This window comes from Gambusia affinis, linkage group LG14 (assembly GCF_019740435.1).
Source record: "Gambusia affinis linkage group LG14, SWU_Gaff_1.0, whole genome shotgun sequence".
Taxonomy (NCBI): Eukaryota; Metazoa; Chordata; class Actinopteri; order Cyprinodontiformes; family Poeciliidae; genus Gambusia; species Gambusia affinis.
In genome coordinates this window covers 14,516,982-14,537,475 of record NC_057881.1, presented here as the reverse complement: position 1 = coordinate 14,537,475, position 20,494 = coordinate 14,516,982, and the positions used below count along the sequence as shown (strand labels likewise).

The 20,494-nt window shown below is 39.9% G+C and overlaps 1 protein-coding gene across 2 annotated transcripts; it reads right to left on the bottom strand.

Annotated features, from left to right (window-relative positions):
- Positions 1–1,067: 1,067 nt before the first annotated feature.
- On the bottom strand, positions 1,068–20,256 carry LOC122843665 (programmed cell death 6 interacting protein). Of its 2 annotated transcripts, none has more exons than XM_044138635.1 (18): positions 19,935–20,256; positions 16,477–16,531; positions 16,316–16,385; positions 15,509–15,636; positions 13,389–13,542; positions 12,242–12,342; positions 10,228–10,359; positions 9,911–10,133; positions 8,594–8,717; positions 7,222–7,399; positions 5,825–5,936; positions 5,530–5,699; positions 4,914–5,162; positions 3,867–4,001; positions 3,642–3,736; positions 2,631–2,754; positions 2,350–2,540; positions 1,068–2,112 (listed from the first exon to the last, which is right to left on the bottom strand). In XM_044138635.1, the coding sequence occupies exons 1-18, from the start codon at positions 20,138–20,140 to the stop codon at positions 1,932–1,934; spliced, it is 2,628 nt and encodes an 875-aa protein (XP_043994570.1). In that variant the 5' UTR covers positions 20,141–20,256; the 3' UTR covers positions 1,068–1,931. The 2 variants fall into 2 exon arrangements, with proteins under 2 accessions (XP_043994570.1, XP_043994571.1); XM_044138636.1 differs by having other exon boundaries at positions 10,228–10,344.
- Positions 20,257–20,494: the final 238 nt, after the last annotated feature.

Genomic DNA, 20,494 nt, shown 5'->3' with positions numbered 1-20,494 from the left:
CTCATCAATTTAAATGACCTCTACCAATCCTGTCAAATAATAAGCCCCGATTATGCCAGAGGAAATATTTCACTATAGATATAATGGGGCTGAATGTACATATTTGAAGATATAGCTGCTGACAGAAGCATTGCATCTAATTGCAAAAACTGTAGATTAAATTCTGGAGTCTACCTGTACCTCTAAACCTTTAATCAGCTATTGATTCTTGAACATTTTGAACCCGTTGCAATAAGAGAAATCCACAGGGCGCTGCAGTGGTGCAGAGGCAGAGCGGGCGGAACCATTTACAGAGTACTTGGTTCTTGAAATGGGCATCATAAGGTAAGACTCCTGGCCAGATGACCTTTGACTTATGTTTTCCCCTTCTTTCGCAACCCGCTTTCCTGTCAAATAAAGGCCATTAGAGCCGATTAGACCTTTAAAAAAAAGACAAATCCACAATAAATCTAAACTTGTACAGTCAATTCATACCAAGTTTGGGTCAGATGGCTGAAGTGAATTGAAGATATGGTTTATGACTGCACCATGAACTACGAATGTTTAAAATAATTCAAATTAGCGATGAAAATTTGGGCCAATATCGATATCTGATATCAATATTGCTGTTAAGATCAATAACTGATACATATACTTCACTAACCTTTCTACACCTTGGAAAAAAAAACTCCCAAAAAAACAATGACCACACCGCTGACTTCACACTGATTTGTTGCTTCAGTTAAACTTCCCACAGTCCTTTGCTGCATCACAATCACATGACCAAAAAACAAACAAACAAACAAAAAACAACAACACATGACCTATCTCCTCGCCTCCACCCCCAGAAGCAAACAGGACGGAAATACATAAATAAATTCTGGCTATTAACATCGGCTCAGATGTATTTACCGATATGAGACAGATATGCTAAAAAATGACTAATACCGATATTGGCGCCAATATTTTGTGCATCCCTAATATAAAATGAATGAGATTCCCACCAACAATGAGCGAAGTTAAATCCAGACCAGCCTCGTTCCTCATCAAAAACACATAAAGCATGTAAAGATACACAAACCTCCGACTGGTTGTTGTCTTTTTTTAATCACATTAGAGCTGAAGAATAAAAATAAAAACACAGGATGAGGGCAGCACACAGATATTTTTAGTTAACCACATACAGAGTTTTATTTATACATATATTTATATAATAATCATCATCTCTCCCACTTGTACAGCCTCTGATTGTAACACAGAAACAAACCCACATTCCCTGGGCAAAAGAAAAATAAACTGAAAGGTCATCAGTCATCACCTGCAGTAGAAAAACCTTCAGGGCCACCTGCTTTTATACATGAGTGAGGCATCAGTATTCATTACAAAAATAGGATTATAATTGACAGAGAAGCGGTGAAGTTTGATTAACTGGGCGAGGGAGTGACTCGAAATGACCACTCGCCCAGACAATAAAGACAACCCTCCAAACCAGGAGCCTATCAGAGATTCGTCCGTGAGTGTTTGTACAGCAGTCCAGCTCATTCAAGGAGTCAGTATCGGCGGGAACGAGTTAGAGTTTAAATTGATCAACTAAACCGCCAGAAAAGAGAACAGAAGAAAAGTAAACCGCAGGAGGAAAGTGGCTGGGATTAGTGGAGTGGAGAAAGACGAGCTAGTTTAGAAAAAGTGCTGTTCAAAAAGACTGAAAAAACAAAAAGGAAAGGCAAAATTAAACAAAAAGGGGACTTGAAATTACTGAAGTTAAGAATTTTATTTGGAAAAAAGTGCAAAGCAGCTCTGAGGTCCCCTGTCCTGCAGCTGCTGTTGGTGAGAAAAAGCAAACTAAAGTTTAAGATGAAGAGGGGATGATTGAAATGAAGTGTTATTGCTGAGGATATTTTTTATTTGGTGTTAACGTGTGAGAAGATGAATGAGGGGGATGAAGAGCAGAGTTATTGTTGGGGGTAGTAGGGCTGCTGCTGGGGGGGCTGCTGTGGGTAGCCAGGGTAGGGCTGTCCAGCAGGGGGAGCTCCGGGGAATCCGCCCTGCCCCTGGGGAGCCTGGTAGGGCATGTAGGGCATGTTGTACTGGCCGTAAGCGTAGGGGTTGTAGCCCATAGGCATCTGGTAGAACCTGCAGCGACGAAACACAAGACAAGGTGAGATGTGTTTGAGAAACGTCAACATGCTGCAATAATTCAGAACCAAAATATGTTTAAAATGAAGATGTGTCATCAGCAACACCTGAAACATGGGTTTCATTACATATTTTTTCTTAACGTCATTTAAAAAAAAAAATGTAACAAAATTTATTTAAAATAATTAAACTCCAACATCTGGTTAAATTTTCCAGCTAATTTAAAAGACTCACCCTTGGTAGCCTTGGTAGGTGGGATAAGGTGGTCCTTGTGCCTGTGAGGGAGGTGCCACAGGTAGAGGGTTACTGGTAGGAGGCCCAGTGGGTGTTGGGCCGGCGGAGGCTGCCTGAGGAGTGAAGCTGGGTGGAGGTGGCCTGGAGGGAGGCAGAGGTTTTTGCTGGGGCTCCTGCTGAGGTTGCTGGGCCTAAAGTAAGAAACAAACAGAGGAATTAGAACGTTAGGGCGAGGATACGTCAAAGGTGGATTTAGCCGTTATTAGCTTGTGATTGCTTACAAAGACGGTTCTGGGAGCAGGGGTTGGACCCGGGGCGGGGGCAGGGGCTGCCGGGGTGGACTGGTAGGCGGGGACGTTGAAGGATGGAGCACTGGGCTCTCGGGCGATGCTCTGCTGCAACTCCCTGAAACAGGAAGTGAAGCGTTGTTGGAGACGTCCTTCTGGTGGGAGGGACGTCTCCAACAAGGCTTTTACTGAGTTGGGCCGTCATGAACAAAACGTGTAAAAACTCCATAATTCCCCACCATATTTAGACAATTATGAAAATTGAAAGTTCAGCATGAGAGATGTCTCGACATCAGGACGGAAGGATGGACGGATATAACTTGTAGAAAATGTCTGGAAAGCTAAACTTTTTCTAAATTCACCACGGACGTTTTCAACACTTATCAAGACCTAGAAAATAGTTCCAGGGTTAGGCCTGTTGAAATAAGTAATAAATCAATTAATCAATTAACTGCATGATAAAATAAAACAAGCTCAATAATTTCCATTCACAGGATCTTTTCATTTTTTCTCTCTTTCTACCAAAAACTGGATGACAAAAGTCTTCAGTGATGAATTTGGTCTCTTTATTTGAAGCCCAACCTTTTTTTTTTTTAGAGACTTCGTGGTTAATTTTTTTTTTTTTTTCAGCTGTGTTTATTTATTTTGGATTCATAAAACGTCTTACAGTTCCAGTGTTAAATGTTCATTAGAATTCAAAAAGTATTGTATTTTGGGAATGTGTTCTTGTGTTATTATGCCGTTACTATTATGTTACTTGAACACGGGTGGAAAACCTCTGGGACAATTTAAGTTATGAAATATTTGTTACAACAACAGGTAACAAACATTGTCATTCAGTGCATTTTACAGAAGACAAAGTCTCTCACTTTGTCAAAATTAAGGTGGCTTTTGCTTCAAGTTAAAAAGTACAAATCTGACAGCCAGAACACAAGAAGCTTCGTGTTCCTGTTCACGCTCTGCTTTCTCTGCCGGCAGTCATGAAACGCTCCAGTGAGTACGTACTTGAGCAGCTCATCACGCTCCGTCTTGCGAGCGAAAACGATGTCGCTGCATTTGTTCTGGAACTTGAGCAGGATTTCTGTCAAGTCGTTGTAGAACTGAGGGGAGACAAAGGAGGAGACGAAAATAAACGACCTGGTTCGAAGAGAATGAGGAACAATGGGCAAAGTTTCTGACGACGACGGGCGTCGCTGCAGTCGGTGTGTGCAGACGCTGCAGAGCGGGTACCTTGGTGCCTTCGCGCAGGTTGTTGCAGATCTCGACGTAGCTGTCGTGAGCGGAAGCCAGTTTCTTCAGGACCTCCTCCCTCTGGTTGGCCTCGTTGTTGGACTGCTTCAGGCTGCTGAACTCCTGGTGGGCCGTCTGGGGAAGCAGCCAGACACAATCAGAACCATCAATCTGGAGGTGAGCGCCTCTCACCACAGCTATTTATACAGATCCCTGCAGATTACGCTGCAGAAACACTTTTAAAGTTTCTGCACCTGCACTTTAAAATGCTTAGGTGTAATTTTTTTGTTGTTGTCGTTTTACAGATCCCAGCAGGAAGATAAGCTTTTTAAACTGTTAGTTTTAGCAACAGAGAACAATGGAGGCATGTTTCAATGAAGCAAAAGCAACATCAACCTGATTGTACAGCTGCAGCTAGCAATTATTTTAGCAATCAGTTGATCTATTGTTTATTTTGACAATTGGATGAAAAAAATAGACATTCTGCAGATTTTTACACAATATTAGAAATACATAAAAAATAAGAATAAATTCAATTTCTTTTTGAAATAAGGAAAACATTTTACTGTCTAAAATGCAATACCATATGCATTACTTTATTGTAAGCCTGATTGTTTGTTGCATACATCAAAAGCAAAAAAAAAAAAAAAAAAAAACAAAAAAAAAGCTTCCAACATCAACTGGTAAAAATCTCAGGCTTTTCTGCTCGACTTATCAGTGCAGCGGAGAGCTGATATGCTGATACTTTTGTTGATTAACCAATTAATAACTGGAAAGCAAAAGAGGATTACAAAGTGGGGTTTTTTGCTAAATTTGAACCAGGTACAACTTGAGTTTTGGGTAGCTTTTAATTTAATCTTAAAGGAATAATGCATGCATTTTTCAATACATTTTTGGCTTACTTATTGCTGTAGATATGTTATTCTCTAAGAAAATGATCTCATTTTCTGAGTTCGTATACTCCAGCTAATCGATTACTAAATTAGTTGACGATTATTTAAATGATCGATTGATCCGATTAATCGCTTCAGCCCTATTAGAACGTACCTGAACTTGCCCCAGCAGCTCTTCCTGCTTGGAGAGGCTGGCCGACACTCTGTGGTTGTAGCTCCCGTACGATTGGTCGAGCTGGGAGAGCGACAGCTGCTCCTCGTTAATGGCTCCGTCCTGGGCGAGCGCCTTCAGGAAGGTGGTCGACATATCGAACGTCACGGCTTTGATTTCCCCCTCCAGCGTCTCCCTCTCTTTTTTCACCTCGTCCAGCTGGGCCAGCAGGGAGCGCAGCACGTTCACAACCTGCAGGGGGAGACGGACAGGAAGACATTTTTATCAATCCAACCACCCAGCTCTATCAGGACGACTGCAGACCGCAGCACATCAACGCCTTGTCTTCCCCCCCCTAAGCAGAGCAACATTGTAGCTGGAGAGACGTGCACTTCTTCCCTTTGCTCTTTTCTCAGATCTGCTTGCTAAGTTGTTTAAGCTCCCCAGCGACACACAATGCCAAGTCAGCAAACAATATGAAAAATGGGTCGGAAAAGGCCATAAAGCACACAATGTCCTCTGGGTTTACACAGAAACTGCCTGACAGTCCTTAAAAACTAACCAGAATTCCCAAAAAACGAAAGTTTAGCATCATGCAGTGTAAAGAGGACAGACAGACCTCGCTGCCCTGCAGAGTCCTGGTGGGGTTGGCCGAGGGGATGGCGGCGTTGAGCTCGTTCTCGGGTTTACACAGCAATGCGATCATGTCGCACTGGGCGTTGTAGCGGTCCCTTACCACCTGGTCGGCCTGCACTGCCTTGTCCAGGACATTGCGGAAGTTGGAGCCCTCTAGGAGGCGGGAGAGAGTTGGGGAAGGAACAGGAGACGAGAGAAGAGAAGCACAAGTGAACAAGAGGTCACAAAGAAAAGAAGAGAAGTTTGGAGAGCGTTGAGCCAAGGTGATGGAGGCGAACCTGCACGAAGCGGCTTGTACAGATCTCCAGACGGGGTTCGGTTCCAGCGCTGGTTGAACTTGCTTCTCAGCTCGTTGTCTGTTGTCTCCTCATCGTCCAGCATTTTCAAAGACTGAAACATGAAAGCAGACTTTACCATCGCAAAATAAATGTAACATTCCTCCGTGTACAAACATTTCATGGGTTTGTGCAGGTTTTACCGACTCTAATGTAAGACTTTCAAGGAAGTGAAGGAAATTAAAGACAGAAATGTCTGAAGTTTAATCTGTCCACAACTTTATTCCTGACCCGTCTGCTGCAGTCGTTCATGTTCGTGAAGCTCGTGTTCTCTAATGTTCTCCAACAAACCTCTGAAGCCTCTGCATTTATTCTGGTGCACTGGTGGACTATTAGCTACCCATGTTTTTCACAAGGTAAAGCACTAAAGCTCTGAATATGAATGCAAATCAAAACTTCCCAGATTTAATTTGCAGAAAGTTTTAAAAACCATCCACTCCTTTCCAGCCACTTTATAATCGTTCACTACTTTGTATTGACCTATTGCATAAAGTCAGAATAAAATGCACTGCAGTTTGTGGTTGTAACCTGATAAAATGTACATTTTTTTTTCCAAGGCAGCGCAGTCCCAGCTGCTTTTGATGGAAACTCGTTTCTTGCAAATTGACTGAAATTTGCTTGAGCAATTCATAATAGAAATTTAAATTGCTGAGATTCTCAAAGATGCACAGGAATATTTTTAGCATTAAAATTTGTAAAAGTTGTGTGTTACTTTCTCTGGGTAAATATTCAATTATTTACAGAATGGCATTTGTCTGTTAAAAAAAAAAGCTACAGATTTTTCATATACAAACACAAAAAGATTTTTAAAAATGATTGTATTTTTAATTTATACTCCTTGTACTTTAAAACCCATTAAGGGGATTTTTTTTTTTTGTTTTGTTTTGTTTTTTGCTTGGACTTTTCAACTTCAACTACAAACCTGGAAGCTGAATGTGTTTTATGTTTTCCTCCCATCTGTTTAATTGTTTGTGAGCAAGATGTTAAAAACACACTGGCTGGAGATGATAAGACTGATAGTCCTTGGCCCAGAGATCAGTGGATTAAATTCTGTGATGATTCTGATCTGGGATTCACGCCATTCGGGATGATTCTGAGTTTTTGGTATTAATTTGCTTTTCTGGTAGCCTTGGCAGAGACCGCCAGCACTGATGCCGTCCAAGTCAGCTATTAAAGAGAATTACATTCACATGCTGCTTTTCAAGAAAGCAAAGCCATATGGCAAACATGCTGTCTGAAGCCTGCAGTTCTAAAAGTCTCTTTACTTTCAGAAACAGATTTGGGACTTGAATGAAAGGTTAGATGAGTCCAGTGAAACTGGCTGAGAGTTTTCCACTGACCTCGTCCAGGATCTCTCTGTTGCGAGTCAGCAGCTCAGGCAGGTCTCTGATGAGCTTCTCGATGTTCTGCAGTCCTCCTTGCTCCACGATTGATCTGGACTTCTCAGCAATGGATTGTGGGATAGAGTCTCCAGACAGATCCTCCAGGGCAGCAGGCAGGTTCAGAGAGGCCAACACCCTGACAGAGTTGAAGATGATCCGTTACCACAGGTTTTTAGTTATTAATTGTTTAAGTTGAAAGGCACAAAGATGTTATATTTCGTTATGACATTTTTAAAACAAACTTTTGTGCTTTTTTTTTTTTTATTCTATCTACTCAATAAAAAACAATTTTTTTTTCTTTTTAAACAATCTTAGTGAAATCAATAAAACAGTCACTATTTTGTAGAAAACAGATCAGTACAAAACACAAAAAAGATCCTGCAAGATTGTATTAGCAGCAGGGCCGGTCCAAACCATTTTGGGGCCCTAAGCAGATTTTTATTTGGGGCCCCCAATAGCAAAATAGTAACATACCTGCTCTTATTAGTGTCAATTGTAATTAGCTTACGTCATACTGGTGTGGTCTTATGACTTTTTATTTTTGGAGTAGCAAATAAGCAAAGATGCTCTATCTGTATTGTGAAATTCACTGATGTATTTAAAGTTGCATATTAATTTTGCTATGTGACAGTAACATCTGCTGACAAACACTGAATTTACAACAAACAAGTTAGCAAGTTTAATATATTTTGTTTTAAAAACCTGGAGCAAGGTGTATAAAATATGCCATACATGCAATCTGTCACTGCAAAATAAAATTCAAACAATGCTCTTCTGGGCCCCTTGATGGTGTTGGGTCTCCAAGCAGCTCCTTAACTCCCATATACCTTGGGCCGGCTCTGAGGTTAGGACAACTTCACAGTTTAAGATTTTTTGGGGGGTTGGTTGTTTTCTCATTTGGACTGGGTGATTCGCTTTTTAGTAAAACCGGAATGAATAATTGCAGTTCTAATGGGAATATATTCTTTGCACATATTTTTTTAGGAAGATATAAGGCATATATCTTATATAGGTTTATATCTGTAAACATCCAACATCTATGCTTGCAGGCTAGTTTTTCTCAATTCTTGAATTGAGTTCAGGGGGCCCTAAAAAGTTCTCCAGAGCGCCACAAATGTCCCTGAGGCCGTACATTGGACACCTCCCGCTTTAGAGCTTCTAAGAAACGTCTCAGAGAAATGAACCAATAAACAAAAAAGCTTTTATCTGCTGCGTAACAGTACCTGCTGGCCCATTAGGGCGTGAATTATTAATATGCTTACAAACAGTGGTGCACGATGCTCTGCACAAGAGAATGCAGAACATCTGAGGGAAACAACCTTCATCGTACCCGTTGCAGAGATTGGTGGCCTCCCTCATCGTTCCCACCAGTCTGTTCACAGTGTCGGCCTTCCTCTGACCGTAGATGCCCATGGACTGCTGGACGGCCATGGGAACCATCTTCTCAAATAGATCTGACGAGAAGAGACAAACAGTTTTAGGCAAATATATAGTTAAATACATTGCACAAAAGATTTAAAAATAGGTCTACATAATAGTCCACATGCCCGTTTTATAGCTGTTCAATATACTGAACTGAAAGAGCAGCAAAGTTACACAGAAATAAGTGCTTCTAGCAGATAAAGCTCTAATTGTGACATTTTAACACTTATATAACAGAACCATAAATAAAGGGACACGTAGTGAGAAACTGAAAAGACGCCACATTTTACAGCAAGTAGCCGACTAGTTTCTGTGAAATCAAGATTATTCTTGAACCTTTGGTCAATCCACATTGAGGACGATCACAAACTTATGACCTCTATGAACTGTGAGGAGTAATATGGGAAAGCAAAGACAGCAGAAAGTCTGCAGGTGTACAGAGCCGAAAAACAAAATGTTGAATATACTGAATTATCAGCCAATCTGGTGCAGGTAACTGAGGATGGTGCACAACTACTTTGCTTATATTCAAAGCAATAACTGGATTTGGACGGCAACACAGAGCTGAGCCAGACGGAGGGGAAATCCTAAACATGTTGTGCAGGTTTCTTCCAGTTGAATGCTGAAGGTTGTATCTCTAACACTTTTTGGTTCTGCAATCCAAGCTCAGTGATTTTAAAGCATCACACAGAACCGGTGATCTCTTCCTCATCATGAAGGAAGAAATAATGTCTAAAGTTCTAAGTTTGGTTTCAAACTTGTGTTCTTAATTATTAAATACTTATAGATCCAGTTGTGAGGATGTCTACTGAAATGATGTTTCTACATTTCTTCCCTTCCTAAACTAATAAGTCTTTTTTTTTTTTCTTTTGCCTAAAACATCTGTTGGGAAGAAAAAGGTGGTGATTATCTAAAAAAAAAAGTCTTACACACAACTGATGTTAAATCAAGCAGAAGAGGATGATCTCAGATGAATCCTTTGCTACAAATAATTAGGTGTTCTCTAAAAGAAACTTTTTATTACATTATAGGCAATTAAAATTTTTATTTTCTAAATTACTTTCATTTTTAATGTATTCCTAGTATTGCCTAAAAGATTTAAATGAAAAATCTACAGAATGCACCAATGATCCGATGCACCAGTAGATCCGATTAATCTACTGACCGTCTGAGTAATCGATAACTAAAATAATCGTTATTCCCCAATATGGATACATGATCGTACCTGTGAATTTCTGGCTGAGTGGAGGTGTGATAGACGTAGCTTTGACCAGCGCCGCCTTGCCGATGTGCTCCAGGTCTTTGACTTCGGGAACGCGGTCATGGTAGATGAAGTCGTTGTCTTTCTTGGCGGCAGTGAGCGCTCGGTTGATCTTGTCAGTCAAGTCCTTCACGCTCACGTATTCGTCGTAGCGAGATGCGACGGTCTTCACCAGCTCTGCCGCGTGCTACAGGGTTAGACAATTTGCTTCATAAATATTTTGTTAAATTTGTTTCTCATATTTCCTTCATTGCTTAACTGCTTTGGGAAATTTCGTTTACCTGCAGACGAGCAATTTCCTCCCCAAAACGCTTCTTCTGCTTGGCGAGGATGCTCTGATGCAGCTCGGCGTTGGCCTGCATGATGCAGTGCTTGGCTGCCAGCACCGGCAGCACTTCCTGAAAATAAAAATACTGACCAGGGAGAGGCAACCACAGAGCAACACGCAGGCACACAAACATAAATATGCACACAAACATAAATATGCACACACACGTGCGTGACAGCAAGGCCAACCCAAAGGAGAGAAACCCACAGCAGCAAGGTCAAATCACAATCGGCATCATGACAGCCAAATCACAAGTAGAGCACGAGCAGCGAGGGGCGTGCAAACATGGCAGAGCACGACACAAGCACACGGACACACAGACAACGAGAGCCGGCACCAACACGAGGGATGCAGGAGGAAAAAAAATAAAGAAGAAAGACAACGGGAGAGAGAAACAGAAGAGGCCATGAGTGTTTAACCTTTCAGCAGACGCTGCTACAGCTCAATGAAACACCCAACAACTCTTTATGTTTGTGTGTTATTGAGACTTTCAGCCACAACACAGTCTGGGTGTGGCTTTACAGAATAGTTTCTAGCAATAGAACTCAGGACAGAGAGAAGAGGATTTCATCTTCACTTAAAAAACTATTACAAACAGAAACACCATCATCTATTTTTGGCATCAAAAAATAAATTAATTAACAATGCAGAAAATGCATTTATCATCCATCCATCCACTTTCTGTACACCCTTGTCCCTAGTGGGGTCGGGAGGTGCTGGTGCCAATCTCCAGTGAACGATTCAGGCGAGAGGAGGGGTTCACCCTGGACAGGTTGCCAGTCTGTCGCAGATGTATTTATCAAAGTTAGTTTAATTTTTGTTCATAACTTCACAAAGCCCATTATCAATTATAATTTTGGATTGATTTGCTAAACACTGACCAATAGTTGGATAAAATAATGAGATGAGATTATTACAGTATTATTACAGTATGATAACCTGTAAGAAATAGGTCTAGGACTTTAAAAGATTTATTTTAATTACTTCATTGCAGAAAAGTTAACTGGAAGTTAAACGTATATGCTGTGTGAAGTAGTGCTAAACAAGTAACTGTCAGATATCCCAGTGCAAGTGAATGCAGCACATAATGATGTAGAGCTTTGCAGCGCTTCCCCTCCAAGGAGAGAAGACAGCCAAGCATACAGCAGTCTACTGCTTAATGTCTGTAACAGACACCCCTCCCCCACAAGTTGCTGTTTGTAAAGGAAAGAACAATGACATGTACTGTATATTCTCCGGAATAGATGTTAAAGAACGAATCAAAATAAACAAACGATAAATAAATGGTATCGACGGCATATTTGCAGCTGTAATAACTAGAATATTGCAAATTTTTTGGAGACAACACTGTGAAACCAAGCTATTGTTACCAAAAACTTTCGCACTAAGAATTTCATCAAGGCCCATGTCTAGTTCTAATAAAAATAAATTCACTAAACATCTTCCAGTAGAAACTAGAGCAAAGTTAAAGACGACCAACTTTCTGACAATAAATACGCCGTTAAAATATGACATGCAATTAAAATGCATCATTCTGTGCCACTAGTTGATTTAATTAGTTACTCTATTTAAGTAGAATGACACAGATTGGTATGTAGATGTACATACCAATTTGTGATTAAAACTGAAAATATTAAACAACTTTTTTAATTTAAATTCACTTGACCTTCAAAATAAGAACTTTCAGCATGAAGCTTTGCATATATTCTTTTCAAGCTGCTCATGATTTGATGGTGAGAAATCAGAAAGAAAACAGCTTTGGTTTAGTTAAAACCGACCAATAACAGTGAAAATAGGATGAAAAAGGACCAATGAGAACAGAGAGTCTAGAAAAGTCCCGCAACCCGTCTCACATATACAAGAACAATCTGACACACAAAACCCGTCACACACAGTCCAACGTCTGCATGTCTTCATCAGCCGTCTAATGGTTGCACCGTGTGACTCTGGTCGATCTGGCGGTTTACCTTTGGAAGGTTGTCTTTGTACTGACACTGCTTGAAGGCTTCGCCGTAAAAATCTGCGGCCTGATTGGCCAGCTTAGCAATCACAGCATCTTTCATCCGGTCTGTTGGGCAAACAAAACATTTTACAGGCAAAGAACAAAAACAGACATTAGGATTCTTGGGAGGAGTTGCACTTAAAAGCAAAAAAACCCATATATATATATATATATCTTACTGGAGTTAAAAAAAGACACTAACAGGCCATATGAGAGCAGTAATTAAGCCAAGATTTAAGATGAAAAAAAAAAACCTCTCTCCATAAACATGTTCTACCAGGAACTTCTCAAATTTTAACTTCACCTGGTTCACATGTAAATTTTAAAAGTATTTAATTAACTCCAGGTGAGTCCTTTGCAACAAATGAACTCAGATATACTAAAGGAATACTTTTGCTTTTCTTATTGTATTTCAGGCAACAAAATGTTTATTTTTCTCATTTCACAAAGGAACTGATTAATTTGTTGTTGGGGGTTTGTTGCCACGTTTTATGCATTTACAAAGACCTGCGGAATGTGCCGATTGCTTTTTAATCCAATTACTCGATAAATTGGAAGAATAATCAATAGAATACTCGATTACTTAAATAATTGCTTTTGATGAGCCATATTGCAAAACTACTTCAATTCTCTACCTGTCTAAACTAATACATGCATTGTCTCATCACAGAGCAAGAACTCATTTACGAGTAAAACGTGAACTCGGCAGATGACATATCTATTTTTAAAATTTGGGCTGACTTCCTGGTGTAACGCAAAAAAACTTTTATATAAACGTCTAATGAGCAGCTCTGCAGACAGAATCGGGGCAGAAGCTGTGTGCAGCCTGGATCAAAACAGCCCCCGTCATCCTTAGAAATTAATCAAGACAATAAAAACGCAGAGCTGTGTAATTAGAGAACTGCAAAGTTTGCTGTACTTGGTAAAAAAAAATAAAACATAAAAAAAAATAGATAAATAAATAAAATGAGTGCAGGTTATTTTGTGATGCACATTTAAAAGTGTAACACGAGTTAAAATGTGCTGGGACATCTAAAAACATAAAGCAGGAAAAATAATAAATGAACAGCGACAGTAGGAGAGCAGTGCGGGGTCAGTCTGGCCTTCAGTACCTGAAGTGGCTTTGAGGAAGAAAACCTCCTGGGCTTGGGCCAGCATGATGGTGCTCAGAGTTCCTACGGTCTCAGGACAGATGTCCATGGTCGGCTCTCTGCTCAGCGCAGACAGCACTGTGTCCTTGATGTGACTAAACGCTCCACTGGCCAACTGAATGAACACATCGAGATCAGATTCAAATTTGAAAATTACAACCTTCTGCAGCTCAAACAACTCACTTCAGGATAAGTATAGTAACTGGAAATCAGATGCCGATTGCAGTCAGTACATTTTTAGCTTGATCCAACACATCTCATGTCAAATCTAGTTGAAAACCTAAAAATCCGATCCTTCTCCCATTAGTGAATGCATCTTCCATAAATGTCACTGGGTGGCATTGTCAACAGAACTCCTGCTTTTACAGAGGGAGGAAGAGTCAAAGACTCAAACAACAAGAGTCTTATTTGACGTTTTTTCAGTAACATGGTGAAACATGTCTGTTTCAGAATGAGAGAGAGACGTTTTAACCTGAATCGAAAGGATGATTCAGGTTACCTTACAGTAGTGAGCTATTCATTTAATTGAGGTGTGTTGGAGAAGGTCTGCATCAAAAAGTTTCAGGACATATTAGGTTTTGGAAACCCCTGACTAAGGTAAATTAGCAGGACTGTGTAGAACTGCATGCAGTCCGAAAAAGCAGCCATTTGAGTCAGATGTGTTGGACTGGGGACAGATCGAGAAGTTGCAGGCTGTGGCCTCGAGGACTGGACTTTGACACTCCTGCTGCAGGGAATACACACCAAAACTGTTTTAATCACTCTAAGCATTAACAATGAACCAAAAGTTTAAAACGTCAAGTTCATATTTAGTCTTTGTTTTAAGATAAGAATGGTGGCACATGGTGTCTGACATTACATCTGCTCCTAAATATTTATTATTAACTCAAGGAAGGAATGCAAAATAATATTCTTAAAAGCTGTTCTCGTATCTTTTTACCGTCCGGTACCTAAAGCAAAACTGGCATCAACAGTAAGGCTACATTATTTTGGAGTGGAATAATTGGCGAATAATTTCCAAGTGTTATGAACTTGAATTTTTTTTTTTATTGCCAATGCAATATTTAGCCAGTTGGACAGAGTCTCATGGCAACAGATGCTCACATCACAAATAAATGGCACTGGCCAAAATACTGAAGGTCACAGAGTGATGAAATCACATATGAAAAAGAGAAGAAAGAAGAAAACAGGCAGATATCACAACTAAAATCACCGTTGAAGTATTTACCGTCATCACCAACGTCAGATTTTTAAATATTATGCAACCTTTGTGAACAGCTCAAAGCTTTTCAAAGATTTTTTTGTAAAAATCAGCCATTAAATTGCAACCAGTGCATCTCCAAGTTTCCAACTTCTGGGACAAATAGAAAGACCCCCCACTGACCAGGTGTGACTCCCTGCAGCAGTAACTTACCTGGACGACCTTCGGTGAAACTAAACAAAAACACAGCTGTTGCCAAAATAAGTGAAGTTGTAAAAAAGCTATCTGGGATCTTTATAATTATAATTTTCTTCCAGAACAAAATTGCTGAAATCCTCCTCAGTTAAAGAAATAAAATGAGTTGCCTTACCAAATGGGATTTTACTGATCACTGGACATCTCTGATGATTTCTTTTAAAAACTAATATAGCTGATTGAACCCACTGTATCCACATTATAATAAATAACTCAGGGTTGGTGAACTCCGGTCCTCAAGAGTTTGGGCCCTGGCATGTTTTAGACGTTTCCCTGGTCCAACACCCCTGAATCATATGAACGGTTCTTTAGCACTTTCTGAGAACCTGGTGAAGTGCTGAGGAGGTAACTCAGCCGTACGAATCATCTGCATTGCAGCAGGGACAAAAATAAGGATGCTGGTTCTTGTGGGCTGGAGTTGGCCACCGCTGAAAAACTATTAAAGTTGTGCAACATCAGCAGTTCTGCTGTTGTGTTTCTTTATGGGTTAAAACCTCTGTCTCCTGAGGCTGGGTTATGAAAAGATTCAACAATATTTCTTTACTCTAATATATTTAAGTATGAGCTTCCAAAAATATACAATACACACAAAAAAACAAATACTGCTACACAGATCTAAACACACCTGATAGTATTTAGCGGCAGCTTTGAGACACTCGTCGTTGTCAATGTTCTGCTCTGTGGCGATCTGACTGGCCAGAGCTGCACAGTTGAACAACACGCATGTCTTCTCATAACCCAGACTGGCCAGAGCTGCAAAACAAACACACCTGTTAAAGCAAAATCTTCTCTTTACTTAAACGCATTACATTTATTTTCCAGTAACCTTTTATTTGATGTCAAAAATCATTGACTTGCTTATTTGACACCACAAAGATCTGTGTGGAGTGGAACAGTGTCAAACCCCTGACCTCCAGGCCAATATTTAGATGGCGTCTCTGCCAAAACACTTGAAGCCCATAATTAGGTCACTAGCAGGACTCTATTGAGCTCGATTGCTTGCTGAGGAGGAAACTCGGTCCTTGAGCCCTTAAGGACTGGAATTTGACACCACTGTGTGGGCCAAAGTTCACTGAAAAGATTCATGATGCAGCCATGAACTAATCTTTAATAATTCATCAACAGGAACAAAAGGTTCAAACGATGAGAAAGTTGGGACATCAGAGACGAACAATGTTTAAAACAAAAGATTTAATACATTATTTGCGGGTTTCTTTAGAACACAAACTATTCAGATAAAGTACAAGATGTCTTTGCCTATTGTTAGGCTAACTATGACATCTGATTTAGAGGACAAATGCTTCTCACAGCATGAAGGAAGCAAAAAGGGTAACGAAATACAGAAAACCAAGTGCCACAAGGGCTGAAACTGAATGCTAATGACTGCCTGTTATTTTCTCGACACAATCATGTTTACTGCAGCGTTACTCACAGAGCTTGACGGAGCCACCGAACAGGGATCCTTTATCAAAGGCATCCTTCCATGTAAAGGTTAAGCAGAGCTGCAGAAACAAACGCATGCTTTGTTTTCAAGTTCCTTTCCATTTAATGAAGCGCTCAATCCAGAGTCATATGCGCTGCTCAATCAATTACCTGGTTTTCAGAGAAGGGAAACTTGGGCTCAATAGAACACAGTTGATCGTAGTATCTGCAGACAAAAAGAGAAAGCAGAATCAAGACAATGCTCGGTTTCACACTGTGTTTTACCAAAAAACAAGTCTCTATATTGTTCAAAAATAAATAAGATGCAACTTAGGTTAAATGTTGTGGTTTCGTGACTGATAGATGTGACGTAATAGTGGAGTAGTTTGAGGAAGTGCTGCAGTTAGGAATCTGACAATGACTCAGGGAAAAAATGACAAAGGAAAAAGCTTTTGACCTCAGTACATCCGTGAGGTGATGTCAACAGTCTATTTTTAACTTTGAGATAAAGACAGTCAGGGAGTCCCCTATCACTAGGCCACCAACCCTTCTTTTCTTAAAGAGCTGGCTTTCTATGCAGAACCCACACACAGTGTGTTTCCAGCACAAACACACATGGAGGGAGCTGTGCGTTCACACAGGAAAACTGAGACGAGGCGTGTCTTGTGGCTGAACTAAAGGGAGAGAGAGAGAGGGGAAAAAATGTCCCAGCAAACACTGGTCACCAGAGTAACACTAAGCCGTCTGTGAAAAGACCCGTCGCTGTGACTACGAACGCCGAGGACCGAGGAGCGACAACAGCAACAGCCGATTCATCGCAGACATGTTAGTCTCAAGAGAACTGCTCATATAAGCATATGTTTACAAAAAACAAATGTAATTTAGATAAAAGTAACACTTAAATAAAAAAAAAAATAAAAAAACTTTTATACAATAATTTAGTTACTGCTCTAAGTTATTTTGACAGTCAGTTTGCCCTGGATTGGCTCTGATCTGTGATTTTCTTTTCTTTATTCACAAATGGTACAACTACCCGAGGTACATTTTTAATAGGGTAGTTTAATAAGTTTTTCATTAAAAATAACTAAAATTGTCAGACCATAAAGTAAACAGGAAGTCTGTGTTGATCAGAAAAAGCCCAATCTCTCTCTCTCTCCCTCCTTCCATCCATTTATCCATCCATCTCTAATTCTACCTCTTAATCCAATTCATAGAAAAATATCAGGGAGGTTGATTCTGATTTTAAAAAATAAAATGAATGTCAATCTTTAATTTAACCTGACTGAAATGGATCTAAAGTCTTGACCACAATGTCAAATCATAGATAGTGTGACAGAAGTCATGTGACCAAAAGGTGAGTAATTGCTCTGCACTGGTTCCTGTTTGGGCTCTCCCAGATGTTAACTATAAATAATGGTGAGAAAAATTATGGTTCCAGAAAATAATTTAAAAAAAAAGAAACTTCTGGTGGTAAAACAGTAGCACATTGGTCTAGAGTAAAATGATCACAAAGTAAAAAAAACTGGAAGACAATTTGAAATGTAAATACCAACATATTGATACAACCTGGGCTTTACGTTCAGAGTGAGAGTCAGAACAATGGCTAAAATAAAAAGGGCAAAGTTTCTTTGTATTATAAAGGTCTGTTAATATTAAGAAAAGGTTTCTTGACATGCGCAGAGCATCCAGTCACTACTATGAGGCGTCAGTCATTGGGAAAAAAAAAAAGTCAGCGACACTAACTAACAGAGCAGCTAATAGAAATCTGGCTGCAAACAGGGAGAGAACACAGAGAAACCTTGTTAAAGCCCAGGTGAAGCTTGTGTACTGTAAACTTCCTTTATGCAAAGAGGCTGGAGCAGGGACATTTTGTTAACCATATCTGGCTGATAGGACAGTGCAGGGACTTTGTTTTTGCTGCTCCAAATGCAGACAGCTACACATCTGTCAGTATTGCTTTAGATTAATTTCTATGACTAGGTTTTCCACTGACTTATTAAAGATTACTTTTTATTACATATTTTAATATCCTTCATAATTTTTCCCCCCACAAATATTTATAGTATTCTTGCACATTTAATGTAACTTTATTTTCACAACATTGTGCTATTGTATTGTTAGTTTGCTCTTGTTTAATTAAATGTAAATGCTAGTTTTCTTTTTTGTTCCTTTTTTCCACCTTTATTATTTCTTATCTGTGCCACTTTTATTATAATATAAGAATCTTTGGTTCTCTCTATTTCTATCTTGTGTCCCATCATCATTAGGAGAACTGTACTTCCAGAGTCCTTCAAAGCAACATTTTCTTTGTTTACTAAATATTTCTTTACATTTATGTGGATTTAGTTTTTTCTTTAAAGCTTATTATTGTACATCTCATTGTCTGTTTATTTATTTATTTTTTTATATAATATAGTCTGTTTTTGGTCTTATAGACAACATTTTGTGTTGTCCCCATTGTGTATGAAAAGATCTGTATAAGATTCACTGAGTGAATATTAAATTTCTGTCCCTACGTTTCAACTTGAAAGACATTTTCTTGGTTTGTTTGTTGTAGGGGGGTTTTTTTATTCAAGTTTTTTTTAAACTACAATTTAGATTTTTTCTAGTTCATCTATGGTCATGAGCTTTGGGTCATGACCGAAAGAACGAGATCGCGGATACAAGCGGCTGAAATGGGTTTTCTCCGTAGGGTGTCGGGGCTCTTCCTTAGAGATTGGGTGAGAAGCTCAGTCATCCGGGAGGGACTCATAGTAAAGCCTCTGCTTCTTCACGTCGAGAGGGGCCAGTTGAGGTGGCTCTGGCATCTGGTCAGGATGCCTCCCTGGTGAGGCGTTCCGGGCACGTCCCACCTTGAGGAGGCCCCAGGGAAGACCCTGGACACGCTGGAGGGACTATGTCTCTCGGCTGGCCTGGGAACGCCTTGGGATTCCTCCGGAGGAGCTGGAAGAAGTGGCTGGGGAGAGTTGTAGTCTGGGCCTCCGTTTTGAAGCTGCTACCCCCGCAACCCAACTCCGGATAAGCGGAAGATAGATAGATAGATGGATGGATGGATGGATAGATGGATGAATGGATGGATGGACTAGTTCAATCTTAATGTTTCCATTGTAATGTTGACAGTAAGAGTAAACTGTTTTACTTTTAATAATTAATTAACCGCTTGGCTGTTGATGTTGGCTAGGAATGACTAAGCTTAATGATGAAGGCTGTATAATGCTTACACTCACTGTATGTTTATTTTGATTTTTGTTGTTATTTCTGAGCATTGTGTTACAGCTTATGTGTTTTGTGTTTCACGTGGGAGAAGCAGTTCAACTGAAATGAGCTGTATCTGACTTATTTTAACAGAGCATCTAGAACAATGAACACCTGAGTTGACACGGATACTTAAACTTGTTAAAAGTCAACTAGTTTAATTAACTGATATATATATTTACTAAACAGTTAGCGACGTTTTACCAGTGTCAATAAATCTGCAGTTGTGGCTTTTTAGCTCCCATGTTAGCAGCTAAAAGCTAACCTCTGGGTGCGGCAACTAAGCCAATTCAAGAAGACAACAGTTAAATTATGTGTCCATTCATTTCGACTTTTATCGTAGTTAATGTTTCTGTTTCTAAGTGAGTTTTTACCTCAGTAAGATTTCCAGGGAGCTCTCGTGCTTGTCGAGCGGCCTTCCCAGCGCGCTCTTGCGGAGCTTGTTCAACTCCTCCACGGCTCGAAGGTACTCTGACTGCTCGTCCCCCGCTGGATAAGAGGCTGTAACAAACTTCGACAGCGGCTTCACCATATCAATCTCGGAGGATTTTTTCAACGGGACTGAAATAAACGTTGCCATTTCGGCCCGTGGACGCTTTAAACGAGAAAAGAAACAGGCACCGAGATCTTGAGCAAAGAACACAAACAACGGCCACCAACCCACTTCCTGGATTCTGACAGAGAACGTCAATTACGTCATGGACAACGGTGAGACCTACTGCGCAGACTCAGTAACGTTTTACTAACGCCTGTTTCAACACACATAAATTTGGTATTTTAAATGTCACAACACTCACTATTTCTTTTAAAAAAATGCATTTATCTACTTTATTTCTTTTTTCTTTCTTTAAAATATTGGATTTAGGCCATTTGTCTTAATTTGTTACTTTATACACCCATTGTCCTCTTTTAGTTATTTTTTTTGCTTTAAAAA

What these genes read in the sequence shown, in the direction of transcription:
- LOC122843665 (XM_044138635.1), bottom strand. Translation starts at nt 20,140, where the DNA reads ATGGCAACGTTTATTTCAGTCCCGTTGAAAAAATCCTCCGAGATTGAT. An exon ending in ACTCAGCCAGAAATTCACAG is followed by an intron (nt 8,718 to 9,910) that starts GTACGATCATGT and finishes TCTTCTCGTCAG; the next exon opens with ATCTATTTGAGAAGATGGTT. An exon ending in GCCACCAATCTCTGCAACGG is followed by an intron (nt 7,400 to 8,593) that starts GTACGATGAAGG and finishes CAACTCTGTCAG; the next exon opens with GGTGTTGGCCTCTCTGAACC.